The 22708-nt window shown below is 47.1% G+C and overlaps 1 protein-coding gene and 2 long non-coding RNA genes across 5 annotated transcripts; 1 reads left to right on the plus strand and 2 right to left on the minus strand.

Moving 5' to 3' along the window:
- Positions 1-10157: 10157 nt before the first annotated feature.
- On the minus strand, positions 10158-11373 carry LOC115387557 (uncharacterized). Its single transcript, XR_003931389.1, has 4 exons — positions 11328-11373; positions 11042-11131; positions 10911-10971; positions 10158-10572 (listed from the first exon to the last, which is right to left on the minus strand). It is a non-coding gene; the product is annotated as an uncharacterized LOC115387557 (long non-coding RNA).
- Positions 11374-12661: 1288 nt separating this feature from the next.
- On the minus strand, positions 12662-16883 carry LOC115387558 (uncharacterized). Its single transcript, XR_003931390.1, has 4 exons — positions 16770-16883; positions 13915-14017; positions 12966-13066; positions 12662-12732 (listed from the first exon to the last, which is right to left on the minus strand). It is a non-coding gene; the product is annotated as an uncharacterized LOC115387558 (long non-coding RNA).
- Positions 16884-16960: 77 nt separating this feature from the next.
- On the plus strand, positions 16961-22664 carry LOC115387275 (apoptosis regulator BAX-like). 3 transcript variants are annotated; one of them, XM_030089932.1, is made up of 7 exons: positions 16961-17107; positions 17195-17225; positions 19310-19474; positions 19551-19617; positions 19654-19689; positions 19783-19887; positions 20302-22664. In XM_030089932.1, the coding sequence occupies exons 1-7, from the start codon at positions 17080-17082 to the stop codon at positions 20443-20445; spliced, it is 576 nt and encodes a 191-aa protein (XP_029945792.1). In that variant the 5' UTR covers positions 16961-17079; the 3' UTR covers positions 20446-22664. The 3 variants fall into 3 exon arrangements, with proteins under 3 accessions (XP_029945792.1, XP_029945789.1, XP_029945790.1); XM_030089929.1 differs by having other exon boundaries at positions 19551-19689; XM_030089930.1 differs by having other exon boundaries at positions 16978-17098; positions 19551-19689.
- Positions 22665-22708: the final 44 nt, after the last annotated feature.

The following is a 22708-nucleotide window of genomic DNA, read 5'->3' on the forward strand; positions in this document are numbered from 1 at the left end:
ATGTCGGCTTTTGAAGGTCATCTAACAGAAGCAAATTTCACAGTTTTGACATCCACTGATTATAATGACTGCAAAATATAGATGGTTTATTTATAAAAATCCGACTCATCGTCAGTCTCCAGAGGAAGTCCAAGCTTTTTCATTCCTGTGTCGTGTCGAGAATTTGTGACACAGAGAGACGGTAATGTGACGGAAGAAGAGGAAAAAAAAAGGGGTTCTTTTTCATGTTGGCTGTGAACGGCGAGGAGGCATCGGAATTTGTGGAGAACTTTTAAGTTATATGGAAGGTCGACGACCCGTTGATCCGGAATATGACTGTGTTGGTAAGGTGCTGGTAATAAGGTTACAAGGTAACAGATATGTGTTTCTGTGCTATAACTTATGGTTACAGTGTCAAAGGAAACACGTGTCTTGTGATACAAAGCGGCTAGCTGTTAGCTTTAGCATACGACTGAGCATCAGTATGCTCAGATTAAGCATTGTATGTGCGCATACTTGTGATAAGTGTGAGCTGCTCTAAATGAAAATATCCTTCAAGGAGACGTGGACTGAGAGAGAGCCGGTTGGAGCGTCGACCAGAGGCCCGGCTGAGTTTCTACTGTTTTCTTCAGTGATTTCTTTGGCTTCGTTTCTTCATTTCTTGGAGGGTTTTTTTTTCACATCTCATCATCATCATCCTCACAAGAGAACATCTACTCCGCTGAGCCATTCTGACTTCTAAAACCAGTTTTCCACACTCATCCTACTAACCTCTTGGATCCGTGAGTCCTCACCAGGATAAATAAAGTGCACATTTTATTTTCTGTTGCTCAATTTTGAGTGAAACAGCTACACAATTTTTGGCCTCACTACTCCCAAACTTCAAACCAGGCCTGCAACATAGTTATTTTACCAGTGTGTGTGTGTGTGTGTGTGTGTGTGTGTGTGTGTGTGTGTGTGTGTGTGTGTGTGTGTGTGTGTGTGTGTGAGCGTGTGTGCGTTCTTGTATTTCTATCCTTGTCGGGGCCAAATGTCCCCACAAGGATAGCAAAACGTGGAACGACGTGCCTTGTGGGGACCTTTTTCCGGTCCTAAGTAGGAGAAACAGTGTTTTCTTGACCATGTTGTTGTTGCTGAAAAAAGTAAAAGTGCAAAAACATTTCTTTAGAGTTAGGCTTTGTTGTGGTGTGGGTTAGGGTTAGGGTAAGGGTCAGGGTTAGGGGCTAGACATGAATGGGAGTCAATGGACGGTCCCCACAAGGATAGAAATACAAGACTGAGCGAGTGTGTGTGTGTGTGTGTGTGTGTGTGTGTGTGTGTGTGTGTGTGTGTGGGCCCACAAATCAGATTTATGTGGGTTTTGCTGTTGTGTTATGTATTTGGGATTGTTGTTAAATTATTTGAAAAGGTACTAGAAGATGTTTCTATGCAACGGGGGTATTTGATAAGGAGAAAAAGGCTTTGAAAGATAATTAAGGAAAAGGACTGATAATTAATATTTTGTCTTTGTGTATAGTTTATACTTTATTAAAATGAATTTTCAATTAGCTTTTTATTATTTTATTTCATTTGTTCAAAATAAACCCTTTCCAGAGGATTATTGTCTTTAAAGTTCTGTTGTCGTGTCCCTGAGTCACTCCGCTCTGTGGTGGCTGAGGGGTTCCGAAGGCCTTATTATGGCTGACCTTACCCGTTGCGGCGAGTGAAGGTGCCATGTTTTTTTCCCGAAGTTGCTCCCCTCTGAGACATTTTAAAGGGCTTGAAGCGGGGTGCCTTGACACACTGTGATGGCTGAGGGTTTCCGAAGGCCTTGAAGCCCTGAGTCATGCTGCTCTGTGATGGCTGAGGGATTCCGAAGGCCTGGAAGCCCTGTGCCATGCTTCTCTGTGGGGCCTGAGGGGTTCTGAAGGCCTGGAAGCCCTGTGCCATGCTTCTCTGTGGTGAGGCCTGGAAGCCCTGAGTCACGCCGCTCTGTGGTGACTGAGGGGGTCTCAAGGCCTGGAAGCCCTGAGTCACGCTGCTCTGTGGTGGCTGAGGGGTTCTGAAGGCCTGGATGCCCTGAGTCACGCCGCTCTGTGGTGACTGAGGGGGTCTGAAGGCCTTGAAGCCCTGAGTCACGCCGCTCTGTGGTGGCTGAGGGGTTCCGAAGGCCTGGAATCCCTGAGTCACGCCGCTCTGTGGTGGCTGAGGGGTTCCGAAGGCCTGGAATCCCTGAGTCACGCTGTTCTGTGGTGGCTGAGGGGCTCTCAAGGCCTTTTTATGGCTGACCTTACCCGTTGCGGCGAGTGAAGGTGCCATGTTTTTTTCCTGAAGGTGCTCCCCTCTGAGACCTTCTGAAAGCCTTGAAGCGGGGTGCCTTGCCACACTGTGGTGGCTGAGGGGTTCCGAAGGCCTGGAAACCCTGAGTCACGCCGCTCTGCGGTGGCTGAGGGGTTCCGAAGGCCTGGAAGCCCTGAGTCACGCCGCTCTGTAGTGGCTGAGGGGTTCCGAAGGCCTTGAAGCCCTGAGTCACGCCGCTCTGTGGTGGCTGAGGGATTCCGAAGGCCTGGAAGCCCTGTGCCATGCTTCTCTGTGGTGGGGCCTGGAAGCCCTGAGTCACGCCGCTCTGTGGTGGCTGATGGGTTCTGAAGGCCTGGAACCCCTCAGTCACGCCGCTCTGTGGTGGCTGAGGGGTTCTGAAGGCCTGGAAGCCCTGAGTCACGTCGCTCTGCGGTGGCTGAGGGGTTCTGAAGGCCTGGAACCCCTGAGTCACGCCGCTCTGCGGTGGCTGAGGGATTCCGAAGGCCTGGAAGCCCTGAGTCACGCCGCTCTGCTGTGGCTGAGGGGTTCCGAAGGCCTGGAAACCCTGAGTCACGCCACTCTGCGGTGGCTGAGGGGTTCCGAAGGCCTGGAAGCCCTGAGTCACGCCGCTCTGTAGTGGCTGAGGGGTTCCGAAGGCCTTGAAGCCCTGAGTCACGCTGCTCTGTGGTGGCTGATGGGTTCTGAAGGCCTGGAACCCCTCAGTCACGCCGCTCTGTGGTGGCTGAGGGGTTCTGAAGGCCTGGAAGCCCTGAGTCACGTCGCTCTGCGGTGGCTGAGGGGTTCTGAAGGCCTGGAACCCCTGAGTCACGCCGTTCTGTGGTGGCTGAGGGGTTCTGAAGGCCTGGAAGCCCTGAGTCACGCCGCTGTACGGTGGCTGCGGGGTTCCGAAGGCCTGGAAGCCCTGAGTCACGCCGCTCTGCGGTGGCTGAGGGGTTCCGAAGGCCTGGAAGCCCTGAGTCACGCCGCTCTGCGGTGGCTGAGGGATTCCGAAGGCCTGGAAGCCCTGAGTCACGCCGCTCTGCGGTGGCTGAGGGGTTCCGAAGGCCTGGAAGCCCTGTGCCATGCTTCTCTGTGGTGGGGCCTGGAAGCCCTGAGTCACGCCGCTCTGTGGTGGCTGAGGGATTCCGAAGGCCTGGAAGCCCTGTGCCATGCTTCTCTGTGGTGGGGCCTGGAAGCCCTGAGTCACGCTGCTCTGTGGTGGCTGAGGGGTTCCGAAGGCCTGGAAGCCCTGAGTCACGCTGCTCTGTGGTGGCTGAGGGGTTCTCAAGGCCTGGAAACCCTGAGTCACGTCGCTCTGTGGTGGCTGAGGGGTTCTGAAGGCCTGGAACCCCTGAGTCACGCCGCTCTGTGGTGGCTGAGGGGTTCGGAAGGCCTGGAAGCCCTGAGTCACGTCGCTCTGTGGTGGCTGAGGGGTTCTGAAGGCCTGGAACCCCTGAGTCACGCCGCTCTGTGGTGGCTGAGGGGTTCGGAAGGCCTGGAAGCCCTGAGTCACGTCGCTCTGCGGTGGCTGAGGGGTTCCGAAGGCCTGGAAGCCCTGAGTCACGCCGCTCTGCGGTGGCTGAGGGGTTCCGAAGGCCTGGAAGCCCTGAGTCACGCCGCTCTGCGGTGGCTCAGGGGTTCCGAAGGTCTGGAAGCCCTGAGTCACGCCGCTCTGCGGTGGCTGAGGGGTTCCGAAGGCCTGGAAGCCCTGAGTCACGCCGCTCTGCGGTGGCTGAGGGGTTCCGAAGGCCTGGAAGCCCTGAGTCACGTCGCTCTGTGGTGGCTGAGGGGTTCCGAAGGCCTGGAAGCCCTGAGTCACGCCGCTCTGTGGTGGCTGAGGGGTTCCGAAGGCCTGGAAGCCCTCAGTCACGCCGCTCTGCGGTTGCTGAGGGGTTCTGAAGTCCTGGAAACCCTGAGTCATGCCGCTCTGTGGTAGCTGAGGGGTTCCGAAGGCCTGGAAGCCCTGAGTCACGCCGGTCTGTGGTGGCTGAGGGGCTCTCAAGGCCTTATTATGGCTGACCTTACCCGTTGCGACTAAAGGTGCCATGGTTTTTTCCTGAAGGTGCTCCCCTCTGAGACCTTCTGAAAGGCTTGAAGCGGGGTGCCTTGCCACACTGTGATGGCTGAGGGGTTCCGAAGGCCTGGAAGCCCTGAGGCACGCCGCTCTGTGGTGGCAGAGGGGTTCCGAAGGCCTGGAAGCCCTGAGTCACGCCGCTCTGTGGTGGCAGAGGGGGTCTCAAGGCCTGGAAGCCCTGGGTCACGCCGCTCTGTGGTGGCTGAGGGGTTCCGAAGGCCTGGAAGCCCTGAGTCACACCACTCTGTGGTGGCTGAGGGGGTCTCAAGGCCTGGAAGCCCTGAGTCGCGCCGCTCTGTGGTGGCTGAGGGGGTCTCAAGGCCTGGAAGCCCTGAGTCACACCACTCTGTGGTGGCTGAGGGGGTCTCAAGGCCTGGAAGCCCTGGGTCACGCCGCTCTGTGGTGGCTGAGGGGTTCCGAAGGCCTGGAAGCCCTGAGTCACACCACTCTGTGGTGGCTGAGGGGGTCTCAAGGCCTGGAAGCCCTGAGTCACGCCGCTCTGTGGTGGCTGAGGGGTTCTCAAGGCCTGGAAGCCCTGAGTCACGCCGCTCTGTGGTGGCTGAGGGGTTCTCAAGGCCTGGAAGCCCTGAGTCACGCCGCTCTGTGGTGGCTGAGGGGTTCCGAAGGCCTGGAAGCCCTGAGTCGCGCCGCTCTGTGGTGGCTGAGGGGGTCTCAAGGCCTGGAAGCCCTGAGTCACACCACTCTGTGGTGGCTGAGGGGGTCTCAAGGCCTGGAAGCCCTGGGTCACGCCGCTCTGTGGTGGCTGAGGGGTTCCGAAGGCCTGGAAGCCCTGAGTCACACCACTCTGTGGTGGCTGAGGGGGTCTCAAGGCCTGGAAGCCCTGGGTCACGCCGCTCTGTGGTGGCTGAGGGGTTCCGAAGGCCTGGAAGCCCTGAGTCACGCCGCTCTGTGGTGGCTGAGGGGTTCTCAAGGCCTGGAAGCCCTGAGTCACGCCGCTCTGTGGTGGCTGAGGGGTTCTCAAGGCCTGGAAGCCCTGAGTCACGCCGCTCTGTGTTGGCTGAGGGGTTTTGAAGGCATGCAAGCCCTGTGCCATGCCACGCCATGGTAGTTGCCAATGGATTCTGGTTGTCTGGTTCTGCACGGGTTCCACCTCCATAGGCTGCTCCCATCCAGCCCTGTCCAAGTATTCCTGTGGATATGGCTCCCATTCCATGTCCTGAAACTCGTCACTAACACCGTAATACTTTCTGAGAAACTGCATGATCTGCTGTTGCTGCTGCATTGTGTCCTCTCTCTGGTTGTTGCTGTCGCCTGCTCGCTGGTCTATTGACAAATGACAGTCTGGTGCAGAGTTCAGAGGCCGTGTTCTGAAGCCTTTGTGACATCATCATGTGCCTTTGATGTCATCATCACCATGGAAACCGGCGGCCATGTTACAATGGGTTTTGAAACACAGGCATAATGTCGTTCCTTTATTATAGTGAATTATGAAGTAAAACATCTAATGAACATTTAGCATTTTGTTTTTGTTAATAGACTAATCTTGATTAAGATAAATAAATAAATGAAGAAATCTCCCTCATGCAGTTGTCTGAGAACAGTTTTTGTTCATTGAGCTGAACCTGAAAACAGGTTTAGGTCTCCACTCATGATCTCCAGTGTATTTATGGCTCAAGATGGTGCAGCATTTAATTAAAAAAAGAAAATAAATGAATAGATACATGAATTTGATGAGTTTTCTATGATGTACTGCTAAAATAGCAGTGAATTAAATCTGCAAGTCTGTAAAATGGTGAGAATCCCCTCCTATTTCTCATGTTTTATGTTTTTAGGAACGTAATTATTGACGCGTTCTCTCAGGCAGTCTTTCTTTTTAATCTATCACATTGTAACACAACAACTGCAAGATCCTCCAGCTTTGAAAAAAATGTATTTAGAAACCACTTATTAAAGTTTTAATGCATTCAGTCACCTGGTGCCTGATTTTATCATCTTAACCACAGAAAAATACTGTAATCTGTTAAATGAATCATCTTCAGACAAGTTAAACCGCGGGCTGCCATCTTGGAATACTGTGATATGACTGGTGGGCATGCACAGAAGGACCGGACATGAAGTCTTGCCTAATTATCATATAATTTGGATCCCAAATGAGAATTAAATGGCCGGTTTAATGGGAACTAAACTCGATTTCAAATAAAGACTTCAGGTGTTTATGTGGTCATTTTAAAGTGGAATTGACTTTTATTTGGATTTAAAGAGGAATGAAAAGCCCCAAGTCAATGCATTCACGTGGCACGGAGGGGTTCTTCTCCTTCGGCAGCGGAATTATATGGAAATTTTATTTTCTTTTTTGAAAGAATTTAATTCAAACCAAACGCACATTCTCGTAGAGGTGTATACTGTAGTATCAAAGTTAATCCAGAAAGAAAGAAGAGAAAAATCACCAGCACCAAGCTTTATTTACTTCCGGTAGACGTAACCACGTGACTTCCCCCCCTGTCCAATCAGAACGCTCCGCAGCCCTCAGGTAAGAGAAATGTAAACTCAAAGCTCATAAATGTAATGAAAATGTAATGAACTGTAACAGCTGGCCTTCTTTGATAACTTTCCACAAAGCTTTGAGGTCCTGATCAGCTCTCTTGAATGTTTTTGGATTGTCTGAGTAGATTATCTTGCATAATCCTCTTCTGGAGATAAATGTTTTCAACGCTAACAGGAAGGACCCTGTTGACTGATCTGAGACCCGTTCCAGGTGTACTGCTCTGGTCACAGCACAAGTGAACAGCGATATAGGACTTCTTCACAGAATCGTCAGCCTTCACGTAAAGTGGCCCAGCGAGATCAGCACCTGTGACTCCAAACGGTGGGGATTCAGTTATTCTGTCTTTGGGTAAGGGCGCAGTGATTTGCTGTCCGGCTTTTTCCTTGAATCTTTTGCAGACAGCAGTCAGCCACTGTGTGCTTGACTTGCTGCCTTGCACGAACAATCCAATATCTCTCTCTCACTTGCACGAGTGTCGTGCACTCCTGAGTGCATCACCTTTTCATGACAGCTCTTGATCAGCAGTTCTGGGTATCTGTGTTTGTTGGGCATGATCCATGGATGCTGCTCCCTCAGCGTGAAGTGGGACTGCTGCAGCCTTCCTCCCACACTGAGCAGCTCGTGCTCATCCAAGTCTGAGTTCTTTGAGCTTGCAGTCATTGTTTAGGCTCTTTCCTGCCTTCAGTTGTTTTATTTCTTGGCTGAATCTCTGGGTTTGTGTTGTCCTGATCCACTATCAATGGCCAGGTCGATGTAGTTCTCCCTGCAGTACGTCTGAGTGTCAGACCAGGGCTTTGCAGCTGGAACAATTACGTAGGTGTGAAAGGAAGAAGTAGTCAGGAAACACTGAATGAAATAGAACACACACACAAAAAAAACAATAAAGTCAAGTCAGTGTGGTTCATACTCTGCCCTAACATGTTCTACTCATTTCGAAAACCCACCTTCCTCCTTAGGAGGGGCTTTAACACGTGTGTGATAACTTTAGTAGAGCAATGCTGTCAAAAAACTGGACAAAAAAAAATGTGTGAGCTTACAGTTGATATGAGGGCTTTAATATTGACTGTCTCAAGTCGTTTTTTACATTATAATGAAGGGAAAAACACATTTCATTTCACTACATGAAGGAAAAGAATCAGATCCAGAGTCTTTATGCATATGCTAAAATTAAAAGTGCCTCAGAAAATAAAACTTTGTCCGGTGGTTATATTAAATATCAAGCTGCTATCAGCAGCTTTACTGCTGGCTTTCTGAGTGTGATTACATGACTTTGAGGACAATGACTGTAAACTCCTGAGAGTCTGAACACATTCTTACACAAACTGTCAATCCAGATAAAACATTTTTTCTGCCTTATAACAAACTCTGATCACCAGAAACTCACCATCATCCTCCATCAGCGACTCCAGCAGCGCCGTGGCAGAGTCGTGGTCACGTCCCGGTGTTTACAAGTCGGTGGCCGTAGATTGTCCATCTGTTGGAACCATCCCCAGGTCTTTCCAGCCCCGCTCTTTGAGTTCTGGTCCTTGTTTCAGTTTTTCTTGGCACTGGGTTGCGGTTCGGTGGGCTCCGTGGTCCGCCACCAACTCCAGGTGGTCTTGAAAAAACGTCGGGCGGCACCAAGCTCCCGCTGGATCTTTTCATCCCCCCCCTGAACAAATGAGCATCTGAATCCTCCCAACAGGCCATGGAGTTACTGTCCGCTGCGCTGAAATTGTTTTAATTACTGTTATTTTGTTCATTTACCGTTTATTGCTCTTCTCTTTCTCCTCCGCATCAAAGCAAAGCAACATGGCGGAGTTTAGGTTTCTTTTCAGCCACAGCTGGTCGCTGATTGGTCAGTGATTGACCAATTAGCGACCAGTATGTGTTGACGTCATATTTCCAGCCCGACTCAGCCCGAGTCAGCAGGGTCGAAAACCTACCCGGGTTGCGTGAAAGCGGGCTGATGGAAACGCCCGCAAGCTGGGTAGAGCCGAGTCGAGCCGAGTAGAGTAGGGGAGGTGGAAACGCACCAACAGAGTATTTCCAGCTGACGTCACACACCTGGCCTTGCAATGCATGCTGGGATGTTGCCGCCATGTTGGAAGGAAAACAAACCCGGAGTGCCACAGTGTTTCTGGTGTGTTCGGCAGAGAAGTCTGCATCAAAGTAGCGAAAAAATGGTTCTTAGCCGTGTAGCAGCTGGTGTAGCGACTACAGAGGGAAAAAGGCAGGATCGCCATTTCACAGGTTTCTGGCTGATGTAGAACGGAGAGAAAAGTGGATCGCTGCACTTCAGCGTGCTGGTGAGGAACACACAACGAAGCAGTGGCGACCAGCAAGAGCCAGCGGAACGTTTCGTTAGAGGTGTGTGTGCTTTTATATATTTGCCCTCTTCCTCTGTTAAACCGATGATTGATACGATCAGGCGTCTCTTCCTCTAGTGCTGTTCTGTAAACCTCGCACAGACGGCAGAACCAGCCACGGCCGCACTCTGAGACCAAAAATAGATCCGCAAACAATATGCAGGCTTGAAAACTACTTTGTCTCTTCAAAAAATATGTTTAACGCATCCCGATTCGTCCGTCCTGTGTTAGTCCATGTTGATCGGAGCCTCAACCTGTCATTTTCCTCTCTTCATCGAGGCTCTTGCTCGCTTCTCTCCCCCTCCCCTCGGGTCTCCTCTGCACCCAGTAAATGTGTTCCGCACGTTTAATGTCCTCATGTTAGTTGCAAAGCTGCAAGCCGCTCCGCTTTTACTTGATCCAAATTAATTAATATGGATCACAAACCAATCGTGATCCATATTAATTAATTTAGTAATCTGGACTCGGTACATCAGCCTTAGCAGTGATCATAACGTTATCTGAGTGGCATATGCAGTTTAATGTTGATTTTCTTTTTTCCCCGTTTCTAAATTATTTCAGGACCTGTCAGCAGCGATCCTGTCTCCTGCATACACACCATCGATCTTCCAACACCTGCCATCCCCCAAAAAACGACGAAGACAGCGAGCTCTTCACAGCTACATGCACAGAGAGGATGCAAAAAAAAAAGAAGGGCAATTCAAAGACACACTGAAGCTGCCAGAGTGTTGTTAACCCTGCATGAAGCTTTTCAGGACGTCCCCAGCCAGAAGACACAGCAGCAGAGACAGTGGTGGACCCGGAAATGGAAGCTGATAGGAAAAACTGTGCTTTTCTAGTCACTGTTTATATGGCTAAATGCTTACTGGTGGAATCCAGACATGAGGAACATTTTTTTTAGAACAGGTGAGAAATGATGGGGAGACTTGGAAGTACAGATGGATTTTATAGTTTGACATTTAACCCTAAAGAATGTAAAGAATGACAAACACTGCAATAAATGTTAATAATGTTAATAAGCCACACCAGATCTGTCTTTCTCTCTCGTCACATGCTTCTTTTAGTTCTAAACAATACGGAACATTTATTAATCTGCTTATGAAAGACATGGAGACTTGAGAATATCGTTTGTCAGCAGAATGGCCTCTCAGTTGCAAATTGTTAAATTCTGTCATCTTCTCTGCAGTAGGGACACTTGATTCTAGGGATCAATGTCCTCAACAAAGACATTTTATCATGACGTCTGGAGAGGCCCCTCAGTGTGGATGTTCTGGCAGGAGGTGCAGGCCGGTATCTTCAACCACTGCAGCGTCAGCTTCCTGGTGGATCTGCTGCACAGCATTCTGGGACTGTGACAGGCTGTGTTTTCATGGTCTCACCCCCACCTGAAAGTTTAAAACAATGAAACCTTGATAAACACATTAAAGATATCACTGGAAAGGACAAACAAGCTCCAGTATATTATGCTCCCATGTAAGTTCCCCCACATATGTTATTATTACGATAATAGAGGAAAAGTGAAATATTTAATAATAAAAGAACAATAGAAAAACAGATGAAGCTCTTGCTGTCAAATCTGCACCTCTCTCATCTGTTTACCATCGAGCAACCTGCCTTGCTTCCAGCCATAAAAAAAATAAACTTTTACAGCTTTTGAAGAACAAAAATGAGCTTATTTCTATTTATTTTAAGCACAGACAAGAGATTAATTGATCACCAATACCTGAATGAGGACGGGTGAAGTTGCGAATTGAACCAGGAGACTGGACTCCACTGTTCTTCGTCTGCTAATCAAATGTAAGCTTCAATAATAAATCCTTCATCAGTTCTTCCACAAAAACGCCACTGTCACACCTTCGGTGATGTAGCTGGAGAATGCGAGCCTGCAGCGAGGGGGCGTGGCCTCGGAGTATGAAACGTCAGCTGGCAGGAGAACTCTGGCTGCTGTTGACACGCAGGTGCAGGACTTCACAGTTCCACTTTATAATCTCGACATTATATTTCAACTTTATTCTCGACATTTCGACTTTTTTCTCGAAGTTCATGATGGCATTTTTTTTTTTTTACCCCTTCTAATTTTTTTCTCTCGCGGGTGGCCCTAATGCTCTTCCGTACTGATGTGATGTGACAGTGTTCATACCTGTTTGCCTCAGAACTGAATTTGTGCGATTCTGGGAAGGAGATTCTCTTCAGTAAAGGTGAGGAGGGATTCTGGGAGGTCCTGCTGCTGTCACTCTGCGGCTGTGGTCAGACCAGAGTGTGTGTTGCTCTGTTCTTCACTCAGCTTCACTCTGCAGAGTTAAAAAAAAAAAAAAAAGAGAAGCAATCAGCTGAATTAATAAATGCTGAATGAATAAAATACCGGGAGTTGCTGCGGCTGCTGTCTTCAGTCACCAGTTTGTTAAATAAACTGTCTTTTAAATCAAATCAAATCAAATCAAATCAGATTTTATTTATATAGCACTTTTCATATTAATAAAAACAACGCAAAGTGCTGAACATTAAAAACAGTCATAAAAACAAAAAGAATAAAAACCGCGCCATCAAACAGTATGCACCACACACACACTCACCCTCACACTCACCCTCACACTCACACTCACACTCACACTCTACCATTAATTCGCACAGAACAGAGGAGACATGGCATGGCACTGAACATCTTAGGAAAAACGCCACCAGTGGGGCCCCCCACACCAAGGGAAGTCGAGGGTCAATTAAAAGACAACAATGTGTGAAATGTGGGAAGTGCATTATAAAAAACAACTACAGTTCTGTATTGCCAACAACTTAGGACCATTTCAGTGTTGTTGATGATCGCTTTTCCTTAGAAGCGAACATATTAAAAGCTCGTGTCCGGAGTTTCCGTTCGTTTCCAGTGTATGTATCATTTTTCGACAGAGCTTAAATGTGTCAGTCTGGTTCGATACTACAATATAATATTAGCATAAAGCAATATAAAAATTTATTTATGAGCCCCGTCTTCGTCTCATAGACCCCCATGTTATCCGAAAAAGCGCCGGTCAGCGTCAGCCAATAGATTTCGAGCTTCCGCCTTGTCGTGCTGTCAGTCAAAGTGTGGAGCAGCCAGAGAGCACGGCCACTCGCCCAGCAGAGGAGAGTTCGCTCTGCAGCAGCCGCCGCGCTCACCTCGGATATATCCACTGTCTGCTGAACATCCACCGTAAACAGCTAAACATGGAGGATGCTGTAGGACTCGGAGGCTCTCATTTTCACGACAGATAATAGCGTGCACAATTAAAGGGGCGTGGCTTGGTCGCTCATGAAAGCGGAGGGAGGGCGGAGCCTCCAGACGTAGGATTAAAAAAAACCCTCTCTCTTTCAAAACTGCGGACACGAGCTTTAAGCGCCGACTGTGAGTCTTTACACGATGAACGAGTCCATTTTGGCCTGGAGTTTAACGCTGACATGTAAGTTAGTAGATACGTACCTTAGACTTTACAGGAACATTGTCCGTGTTGCCCATTCGATACTGTCCCGGCGCTCCCACAAAGCCAGAAAAAAAATACTTGTAGGAATCCAGGCTGTTGTACGCAGAAGAACTGTCAATTAGAAAACAGTAAATATCCGCGTCCTGCAGACGGGGAGTTCTGGAGTCTCCGCCCTGCATACGGGTCCTGCTGCAGCCTGAAATCCGTAGTTTCTCCCGGTACCGGTCTTTGGTGTGTTACGTCAAGATTGTCCACTTGGTCTTACAACACAACAATATACCGACACTCCTTATCAGTCGACATTTTCAACATTAAAGAACACCGACCGTGCACTACTCTCTATGGATGACAGCGTGTATCACTGTTTGTTTTCCTTCCAACATGGCGACGGTCCTCCGGTTGCCAACTTCCGGGTCACTCTACAGTCCTGTGAGAGAGCGAGAGAGAGAGGGAGAGAGAGAGAGAAAGAGACTTTTTGACTTTTACCACAGCATTCATTAAAGTCTATTTAAACATGTTCAGCAATAAAAAACGATCACAAGTCACAGCGCCTAAAAACCCTAAAAAACACACAAATAGGTGACTAAAGGTTCGTGTTAAAGCGTCCGTCCTTCCTCCATCACACCCAAGACCCCTTTCACAGTCCACACCTTCTCAAAGTCCTCCAGCGCCCCCACCAGAGAACTATGGGCATACTCCACTTGGAGCCGAGCTCCCAGCAGCCTTTTCAGGAGGAGTTCTGAGTCTGTGCATCCTGTCTCACGAATCTGGTTCCGCCTCGATAGCCAGATGCTCAGTTTAGTTTGGCCTAGAAGAAAGTTTTTTAGGGCTGCTTTATGTTTTCGGGCAGCAGTAGACTTTGGGCTGAAAACGAACAGCTCTCTGTTGAGAACCAGGCCCAAACCTCCGACCCAGCGTCCCAGCAGTCTGGACAGGGGGACGAGACGATGTAGAGGGCTTTTTAAGAGACAGTGTTGAACTCTGGCAGGACAGGTGTAGAAAGTGACAGGAGTCCACCAGCTGCCTCCCCATCACCACCAGCGGGCCGGATGTTCAGCGAGGGAAAGCCACGAGGAGCCGGTCCAGCAGAGCCTGGACCCAGCAGCTCTCTGAACCTCGATGGGACCCTCGCTTCACTTCCTCCAGACGTCTCTCCAAAACCCGCTGTGATCTGATGCCAGTCTCTTGGCTGAGCTGCTCCACGCTCTTCCACCATCTGCCAGACCTCAGATCAACCAGTTTGGTCAATTTTGATTCCAAGAAAGTCCAACTCACAGCTGCAGAGTCCAACAAGCTGCTCCTGACCAGTGGGTTGTGAAACAGTGGCTCCTCCATGCCCCGTCCATATGGCTGGTCTCTGGACACAGTCAGGACTGACCTCCACGCCCACGAGAGAGAGAGAGAGAGATTAACTCTAACATGATTTGAGTTGGGTTGAGTAGAACAAGTGAGGCCATTGGAGTTTGTCTGAATTCTTCAGCTGAACACTGTCCACTGGATGAATCTCTTCCTTGAAGCCTGACATTGAGACATTGAGATTGTTGGTTAAGAAGTCAGAATCTTTTTCTAAATCTGTGCTGAGGTTCTAGATTTTGGTTCTTTAAATATAAATCTCATTCTGTGCACCAAGCTGAAGATGTAAATGTAACGGCGACGCGGAGAACAGAGGACACAGTCCACACAAGCAGCTGCCAGAGGCTTGAGCGTAGCCCGATCTGTCTGCATCACCTCGGCTGACTCACACAGACATTTGAATTCCAGATAAGCGGTACTGCGAAGCAGGTGGCGAACTCAGTCATTCAACTCAAGCTTTTCCAGTGGTGATGAGTGAGCGCTCACATGAAAGGGGCGGAGTTTGCAGCATCTGACCAGCAAACCCTGCTGAGCTGCTTATTTCACTGTGAAGGAGCCGACAGTTATTCAATAATAATATGAGGCATTCAGACACATCATCCAGGGCTGAAGCAACACTGTCGCTGGCAGTAAAGGTCAGAAAGGAATGCTGGCAGAAAATTCAGAAAATTCTCAACCCTGTTTATGAACTTTGAGATTATTTCAATTTCAGTTCACCAGACAATGTAAATGGGCAGCAAGAGATGTGAGGATCTGAAGATTTCATATCACTGTTATCATTATTGTGGTCTGTATTCCACACTGAAATCTTCTAACCAAGTTATTACAGGTGCATTCTGACATGTCTACAGGAGTCAAACATCGTAAACTGCTTCCAGCATCACTGTGAGAGATTTAAAATGCAGTAATCAAACATGTAAAAGTTAAAAGTCAATAGTAACCAGTCAGTAACTTTACAGCAGTTTGTGGTTATCCCAGTGACTGTTACGTCCCCGCACCCTGAAGCCGTGTTCAGCTCTCTGAGAAGTATCATTATGAGCCGATTCAATAAGGCACGAGGCTGCTTAAATTTACCATAACCTCTCAAATTGTGAGCATTTACTCTTTGAATAAACAACTTTTGTAAGTTAGATGGCAACGATTTGTTCAATGCTTCATAGAGAACTATGACGGTACTATATTTAACTACATCAGTAAATTTAAGCAACCTCGAGTTGATAAACAGGTAATGAGTGTGTTCCCGAAATCGAACCTTCTGCATGATCTGCACAGCTCGACAGCTCAACACAATACATGAAGTCTGGGAGTACCATCGTGTTGCACAAAGAGCGGAGAGCATTCTCATCAAGGTAAAACTTCACTTTATTTATAATTGAAATACTTTTAGAAATCTTTGTTTTAGTAAAACAGACGTAGTGGAAGCCACAGTCGTCACACATGTCCTCAGATCTGTTTTGCTGTTATTCCTTTATTATCTCGAGAATGCTCATAGAGTCTGTTTCTGACAGTTCTTCTGCAGCACAGCCAGGATCGGGTGTTTTATGTTCATTCAGGTCTCATGAGTCCCTCTTTTCAGAGCATTTCTTTACAGCACAAGATTCAGGTTTAATAGATTCAGATTTAATATAATGGTGTTTCCACCACAAAGCCACAGCTTTCCCCTCTTCCGACCAATTAAAAACCTCAGACTGACATTTTGTGATCAAAGTCTAAAGATGTTGTTGATTAATAGATTTTTAATCTTTTTCATTACTCCTGTTCGGTTAAATCTGAGTTGACAAAATATGTCTTCTCAGTAATTATTCACGTGTAACTGGAAAGTATTTTATTTGCCTCATATTTATGAGGACGAAGCCTCAAGACATATTTCTCATTTGGTGGAAAAACACTGTTAAAGTTCAACCCTGAACACATTTATTCAAAACATGTTTTTTTAGATCCTCAGGAAGGATCTCTGCGACTTCCCCCTTCAGTGACTGAGATCCTCATCAGACTTCACTGCCTCCAGTGTTGAAGTCTGTTTCACATTGAAGCAAACTGCAGCTTAAAGTTAGAGGGAGACACGTCCTTCAACGGGAAGCCAACTTCAACACCAACCTGCTGAATGTCAGTCAGATTAATGAACAACTGTAAAACTTCATGACAGAAGTTGGAATTGACCCTCACCTGCAATACTGCTGAGGACCACTAGGGGGCCGCGACCCGCACTTTGGGAATACAATAACTGATTCCTCCACCAGATGGCAGCAAACCGCCAGCAGTTCAAGTCTCCTGACACTTTGCCCCCTGGTGGGCCAGTTTTAGGGACGTGAGACCTCCTGACCGTCTCCAGACACCCCGTCTTGAAGCTGAAGCCTGAAGTTGTCCTTCACTGCGTCCTCTGCTCGCTGTCTCAATGCCTACATCTGCCTCAGTTCAGCCAGAAAAACCACTGCAAGTTACTGAGATGGTTCTGACTAATGTGGGACTGGTTCCAGTGGCCCCTGCGCAGGATAAAGTGGTATAGAGAATTTATTGATTTCTGTCCAGAAACTATAATTTCAGTATAAACACAAAGTCTCAAAGTTTTCCTTCATCCTGCCTCTTTTGACACATGTTGAACTGGAGACGCATGTGTTATCTGTGTATAAAACTATGCATGTCTAGACAGGTGTGTGTACATTGGATGTTGAGGTGTTTATTGTGTGTGTATGTATATCATAAAATATGTAAAAATGAATAAATAAATAAATAAATAAATAAAAAGACTGTGTAAATAAGTGTGCATTTTCACTCACCTTTTAATCAAAATATGACTCCTCGGAGATTCCAAACTTCCTCACAAAATGTGAATTTTATTAAAATTTACGTCTGTGGGCCCACATTTATTCCCCTGCAGCCCGACAAGAGGTCCTTTCGGGAACTACTGCAGAGTCGGGGTTTCTGTACGGACGGATTAAAGAGTGGGACCGTGGTTGCTAGGCCCGCCCAGTGGCGTCCCGCCCTCCGGATCAGGTCCGTCCAGAAGGGTTCCGTTTTCGCCGCGATTCTCACTTTAAAACTTTATTCCTCGACAACACTCAAAGAAAGCGCGTTTAAAGCGGAGCCATGGCGGCTGGAGGAAACGGTACGTCAGGTAGGATCTCAGACCCGACGTCCAGCTCCGTGTTCACACTCTGGGAGATGTTTTAAAGCTAATACTTGATGTGTTCTTCGTCCTCAGATGAACGGATTGGAGAAGCTCTCATTAAAGAGTGAGTTCAAAAAGTTTTCCTCTAAAAACATAAAAATCTGTTATTTACACCGAGATATCCTCAGTATTGACAAGTTTTCTGCTGAAAACATAAAACGTTAACATATAACACGTAGGAAATCCGCATTGAATAGTGACTTTTTACACTAAAGACATCATAATCTGTGATATGAAATCAAGAAATACTCATTAAAAAGTGAGTTTAACATTTATTAATACTAAAAATATCAAAATTTGTGATATAAAAAGAAAGAAGTCCCCATTAAAGAGTGAATTCATTGTTTATTTTACTTAAACTATCAAAACCTGTTGTATAAGACTAAAAAAATGATCATTATGGACAAGTTTTCTACTAAAGACATCAATATATGTGACATAAAATCTTAGAAATCCCCATTAAAGAGTTCAAAACTTTTTATGCTACAAACTTCATAATCAGTTATATTAAACCCAAGTAAGTTTTCTGTTCATTTTATAGCCTGCAGCTTCAGTTCTGTTCGTCCGTCTAGAAAAGAATGTACAGAAAGTGTAAATGTTCATACTTTTCTAATTTTAAGCTTTTCAATTTGCTGTAATACACACAGTGATCATCTTTTGTGTTTTCTAAATGTCTTTAGTTTTCAGTTCCATCGACGCGACGAACGCCTCGTCAGCAGCTTTCGGTTTCGTTAGATCATAAAAATCTGCACTTACCGTAAATCGTGAACTGCACCCTGCATGAGCGTGACTCATTTTGACACTAAGTTCTCACGTAAGTGGTTTCTCTTTCTGATGTAGAAATGTTCAAGAGAGGCCAAAGTGCAGCACACACAATTAAAACGACTTGTTTTGCACACAGTGTGGTGCAGCTCAGACTCCCGCCACACTTTACTTTAAATCCAGTTTTATTTGGAGGAGAAACATCAGTCGGCTGCGCTGATACTTTAACAGTGAAACAGAGGCGGTCTCTGCTATTCTCTGACTTCACTGATAAAGGTTAACACGTCCAATTCTCTGCTGAATTTATCTAGTTTCAGTTCAGTTTAGTTTATTTGGACAAAGAAAACAATTAAAAAATAAAAATAAAACGAGAAAAAACAGTCAATTTAAGGGTACATAATACCACAATTGTTCATAAGTACTAAATAAATGAATCATTTGATATGTCCAAAAAGGAGTAGGAAGAAGCAAAAGCTTTTCATGTCCTACCCCCACTTACTCTCCCTGTATATTAACAAAACTTTTTTCAGTACCCCAAACCCCCCTCCCGCACCCCCTCACTCATCCACCCATCCAATCATTCATACAGTTATGGAGTATATGCTGACTGGTTATTCGAGGTTCCACTTCCAAAACAAATCGCATTCATATGGACCTATTCACATATTGCCTGCATTCACATATTATACCCACATACATATACACACACATACAAGATAGAAATAAACAAACTTGCCTGCATTATGCATGCTTTGACAGTCATGACAAGAACAGGCTGTATCTAATCGAATAATTGATAGCCTCTAAAACTTACTTGACTCTGTTTCCATAATTCTATTAACAGCTTTTTTTTATAATTTTTTTTAAGTTGATGGACATTTTTACTCAATTTTGTTTGTTCATCCAGACCATTCCACAATTTCACCCCACAAACAGAAATGTACATACTTTTTAGGGTAGTACGGACAATCGGTTGCTTAAAATTGTACACCACCCCCCAATTCATACCCTCCCTCCCTTTCCATGAACCATTTATTTAAGTTACCAGGTAGTAAGTTATGTTTAGCTATATTTCAAGTTTTATTTGGAGATTCCACGGTCAGGTGAAGAAATCCAGGGGTTTAATTTTCTCCACTGCGTTCAATATTTGCTAAAAGTTGCTCAACGGGTGAATTTTGGATCGACATCTTGATGGTGACACAGTTGAAGTTCATATGGGCCAATTTAATTCCTCCAGCCTTCACATTGAAGGATTCCACTGTAATTTACCGTGTTTCTGCGGTGTCTATAGAAACCGGTATCCTTCAAGCAGAAATGGGTTTTTTCACTGGAAGTGTTGCCGCGGAAACGCACTGAACAGACTGTGTGCCGTACGTCCTCTTCCAGGGTCATCGAGGAGGAGCTGCAGGACCTGCCCTCGGAGGACGTCCCCCCCCTGACGCCCCAGGTGGACCTGGTGCAGACCGAGCAGGAGCAGAAGATGGTGAGCCAGCTGGCCAAGATGATCCGCATCATCGGAGACCAAGCGAAGGACGACAAGGAGTTCCAGGAGTGAGTGCGCGAGCGGCCGAACCCGGCTCGGGGTGCGAGGCGCTGCTCCTCAACCCGCTCTGCTCTGGCGTTGCAGTGCGGTCGACGGGATGGCCAGGGGCTCCGGGTCCAAGTGGGACCGGTTCAAGGAGGTGGCGGCCAAAGTGTTCGAGCACGGCATCACCTGGGAGAGGATCGCCGTGCTCTTCTACGTGGCCGGGAAGATCGCCGTGAGGGTGGGTCCCTTCAGCTTCAGCCTCGGCTTCAGGATGCTGCACTCAAAACTGACTGGCTCCGTGTGTGTGTGTGTGTGTGTGTGTGTGTGTCAGATGGTGGAGGCTCATCTCCCCCAGTCGGTGAGGGACGTCCTGAGGTGGACGGTGGATTTCTTTAAGAGGAACCTCCTGGGCTGGATCCGGGAGCACGGAGGATGGGTGGGTTTGATTGATCACACGCTGCACTTCAGGCCCACACTTTAATCCTGAGATCAGTTTATCTTTTACTTGGAAAAAAAACAAGAAACTCTGCGTCCTGACGGTGTCTTTGGAGGCTTTGGAGCTGTAGCGGGGAACATGTGACCTGCAGCTCCTGGTTTACTCCGCTGCCTCCAGAGCTGCAGGATCGAGCATGTGACTGATCCAGAGACATGTTGATACGACGCTGCCTCCCTCCTCCCGTCTGCTGCAGGGTTTATTGATTTATCTACATGTGGTTACACGTATTTTATCAAGTGATGTGATTGTCATGATTCCACTCGCCGACTACATAAGAAACATTGTGTGTGTGTGTGTGTGTGTGTGTGTGTGTGTATGGGTGTGTGTGTGTGTTTACGGCGTCTCTCTCCACAGATCAACAGCTTCTCTGATCTGGCCGTGGCCTCCGTGCAGAGGGTTTCCTCTCTGAGCTCCCACAGCGTGGGTCTCATCGTCATCTTCATCGCCGGCATGGCTTTAGGGAGTGTGATCACCTGGAGGCTGGCCACACGGCCGTGACACACACACGCACACACGCACACACACAGGCACAGATATCCAGTCTTGACACCTCAATCTTGAATATTTATATTTTGAATAGTGTTCCAGATAATTTCTTCTTTTCTACTTTTCTACAGTGTTTCTATGCAAATATAAGACATAAATCTATTTATACACATTTGTTGCAGGATTATGAGAACAAACACCAGCTCTGTCATCAGTGTACAGTATCACAGTGTGTGTGTACACACACATCACACACCAGAGGTGGGAGATTGGAGCCTGATCAAGTCATCTCCATGCCATGTACCACACCAGGTGAATCTAATCAGCCCTGCTCCTCAGCTTGTCTGTGGTACATGGTGAGGGCAAAAGCATGGCATGGAGATGGTTTGATCAGGCTCCAATCTCCCACCTCTGTCGCACACTCGCTCTCTTCTCGTCTTTAAGATGAAATTTGACCTCGTGCGTTCGTTGTTTGTTTTGAATCGGCATCATGTGTTTTGCGGCAGTACTGAATCTTCCCTCGGCAAAACGCACATCTATTCACGGTTTCACTCTGAAACTTCAGCAGAAGTAGACATAATGCGAAGAGTTCCCTCGGTTCAGGGATGACTAAATCTGTATGAGAGGCGTTCAGGGACACTGCACAGCGTGGGACGTTCATGTTCTACACATTTCTGTGGTTTTACATGGGAAATAATTAAAAAAACTCTACATGTAGCAGGGTTTAGTTTGATCTAAAACAAGATGCCATTCTCATTTTTTAATTGTATGAGTTCCAATGGGCTGCTGTGCATTGTTTGCATTTTTTAAATAAACGATGCAAAAAGACTCGACTGTGTTGCGCCGGTGAGCAGAACGTGAAACAGGTGGGATGAAGTGACTGAGGTGGTTTTCCCAGGTCTCTGCGTTCAGACCGGAGCAGTTCCCGCAGACGGCGGGTCCAGCTTCCTGCTGGGATCCCGCCGGTGTCGTCGTCCCCTCCATTATTCATCCCTCAGCAGGGCGTCTTCCTGCTGCCCTCATTTATTATGGCTGCGCTCGGAGAACCTGCACAAACCAGCTGAGGCAGAACTTCACGTCTCCGACATGCTGAGTGGACGATGAGCTGGGAACAGCTCTGAGGCCTGCCGGTCCCTGGTCCCTGGTCCAGGAAGACCACGAGGCCCACTGGTCCCTGGTCCAGGAAGACCGTGAGGCCGGTGCCTGCTGGTGTGTTCAGGGACCCTGCAGGTGGTCCAGCTCTCAGACCAGGCTGATGGAAACAGGTTCTGATGGTCTGACAGGACCCTTGCAGCCTCTGGACTCTTGGTCTGAGGACTTCCTGTCTGAAGCTTCAGTGTGGTCGTCCTGCTGATCAGCCTCTCATCCATCCAGTCACGATTCAAACAGCTGCTGTGAGATATGTTAAGTTAGAGAGCCGGAAGTTGTTCAAAAAGTCCCGAAACATTGAACAGCTGGACATTCAAACCTTCAGTGAAGGTCATCTGAAAAGGTCATGTTGGGTTCATTCTCTAATTCCACCCTAAACCCCGATACCCCCTCCTGTGAGTGAGGCATGTCTGATATTCTATTATTCATGTCTGTGATATTTTGCTTTGTGTTTTGTGGAGAGATTTCACTTGAAAAAGAGCAACAACACAAGTGAAAAGACAAATATAACAGGAAACAAAAAAAACAGCAGTGTTTGAAAGTGAACACTGTCCAGGCAAACATGTGGAAATCTCAAAGCAGGTGTAATTATTAGAAAATTATTACATTTTTCTTTTACTTCTGTTCATTTCCAGTTTTATATTTCAGTGTATTTTACAACTTCTGCATCATCTTTATCACATTTTTATCATCATAGCTCCCTTGAAACGGTCGGTGTGTTTTATTACTGACAATTCATTCTCTTCTTGCTGAAAACACAACACTTCCAGCCAACCTGCAGTGAGGTGTGCCTCAGGGCTCAGTTCTGGGACCCCTCCTGTTCTTACTGTATGTGCTTCCTCCGGGTCAGATAATCCAGCAGTTCAGTGACGTCTCCTGCTGACGACCTGCAAAAAACAAATAAAAACATTTCTGTTTACGAAGGCATTCTAGACCCTCTGAGCGGCACTGTTTTGTCAGTAACTTATACTGTTTTTATGATTTCTTATCGCTTTTGTTGTTTTTGATTTTATCTGTGAAGAACTTTGTGACGATTGTGCTGGGAAAAGTGCTATATAAATAAATTTTACTTATTTACTTCATGGTGACAAACATTTTTTTGGTATACATTAACTTTTTTTTTTTT

Source organism: Salarias fasciatus, chromosome 4 (genome assembly GCF_902148845.1).
Source record: "Salarias fasciatus chromosome 4, fSalaFa1.1, whole genome shotgun sequence".
NCBI classification, from domain to species: Eukaryota; Metazoa; Chordata; class Actinopteri; order Blenniiformes; family Blenniidae; genus Salarias; species Salarias fasciatus.

What these genes read in the sequence shown, in the direction of transcription:
- LOC115387275 (XM_030089929.1), top strand. Translation starts at nt 17,080, where the DNA reads ATGGCGGCTGGAGGAAACGGTACGTCAG. An exon ending in GGAGAAGCTCTCATTAAAGA is followed by an intron (nt 17,226 to 19,309) that starts GTGAGTTCAAAA and finishes GTCCTCTTCCAG; the next exon opens with GGTCATCGAGGAGGAGCTGC. An exon ending in TCCGGGAGCACGGAGGATGG is followed by an intron (nt 19,888 to 20,301) that starts GTGGGTTTGATT and finishes CTCTCTCCACAG; the next exon opens with ATCAACAGCTTCTCTGATCT.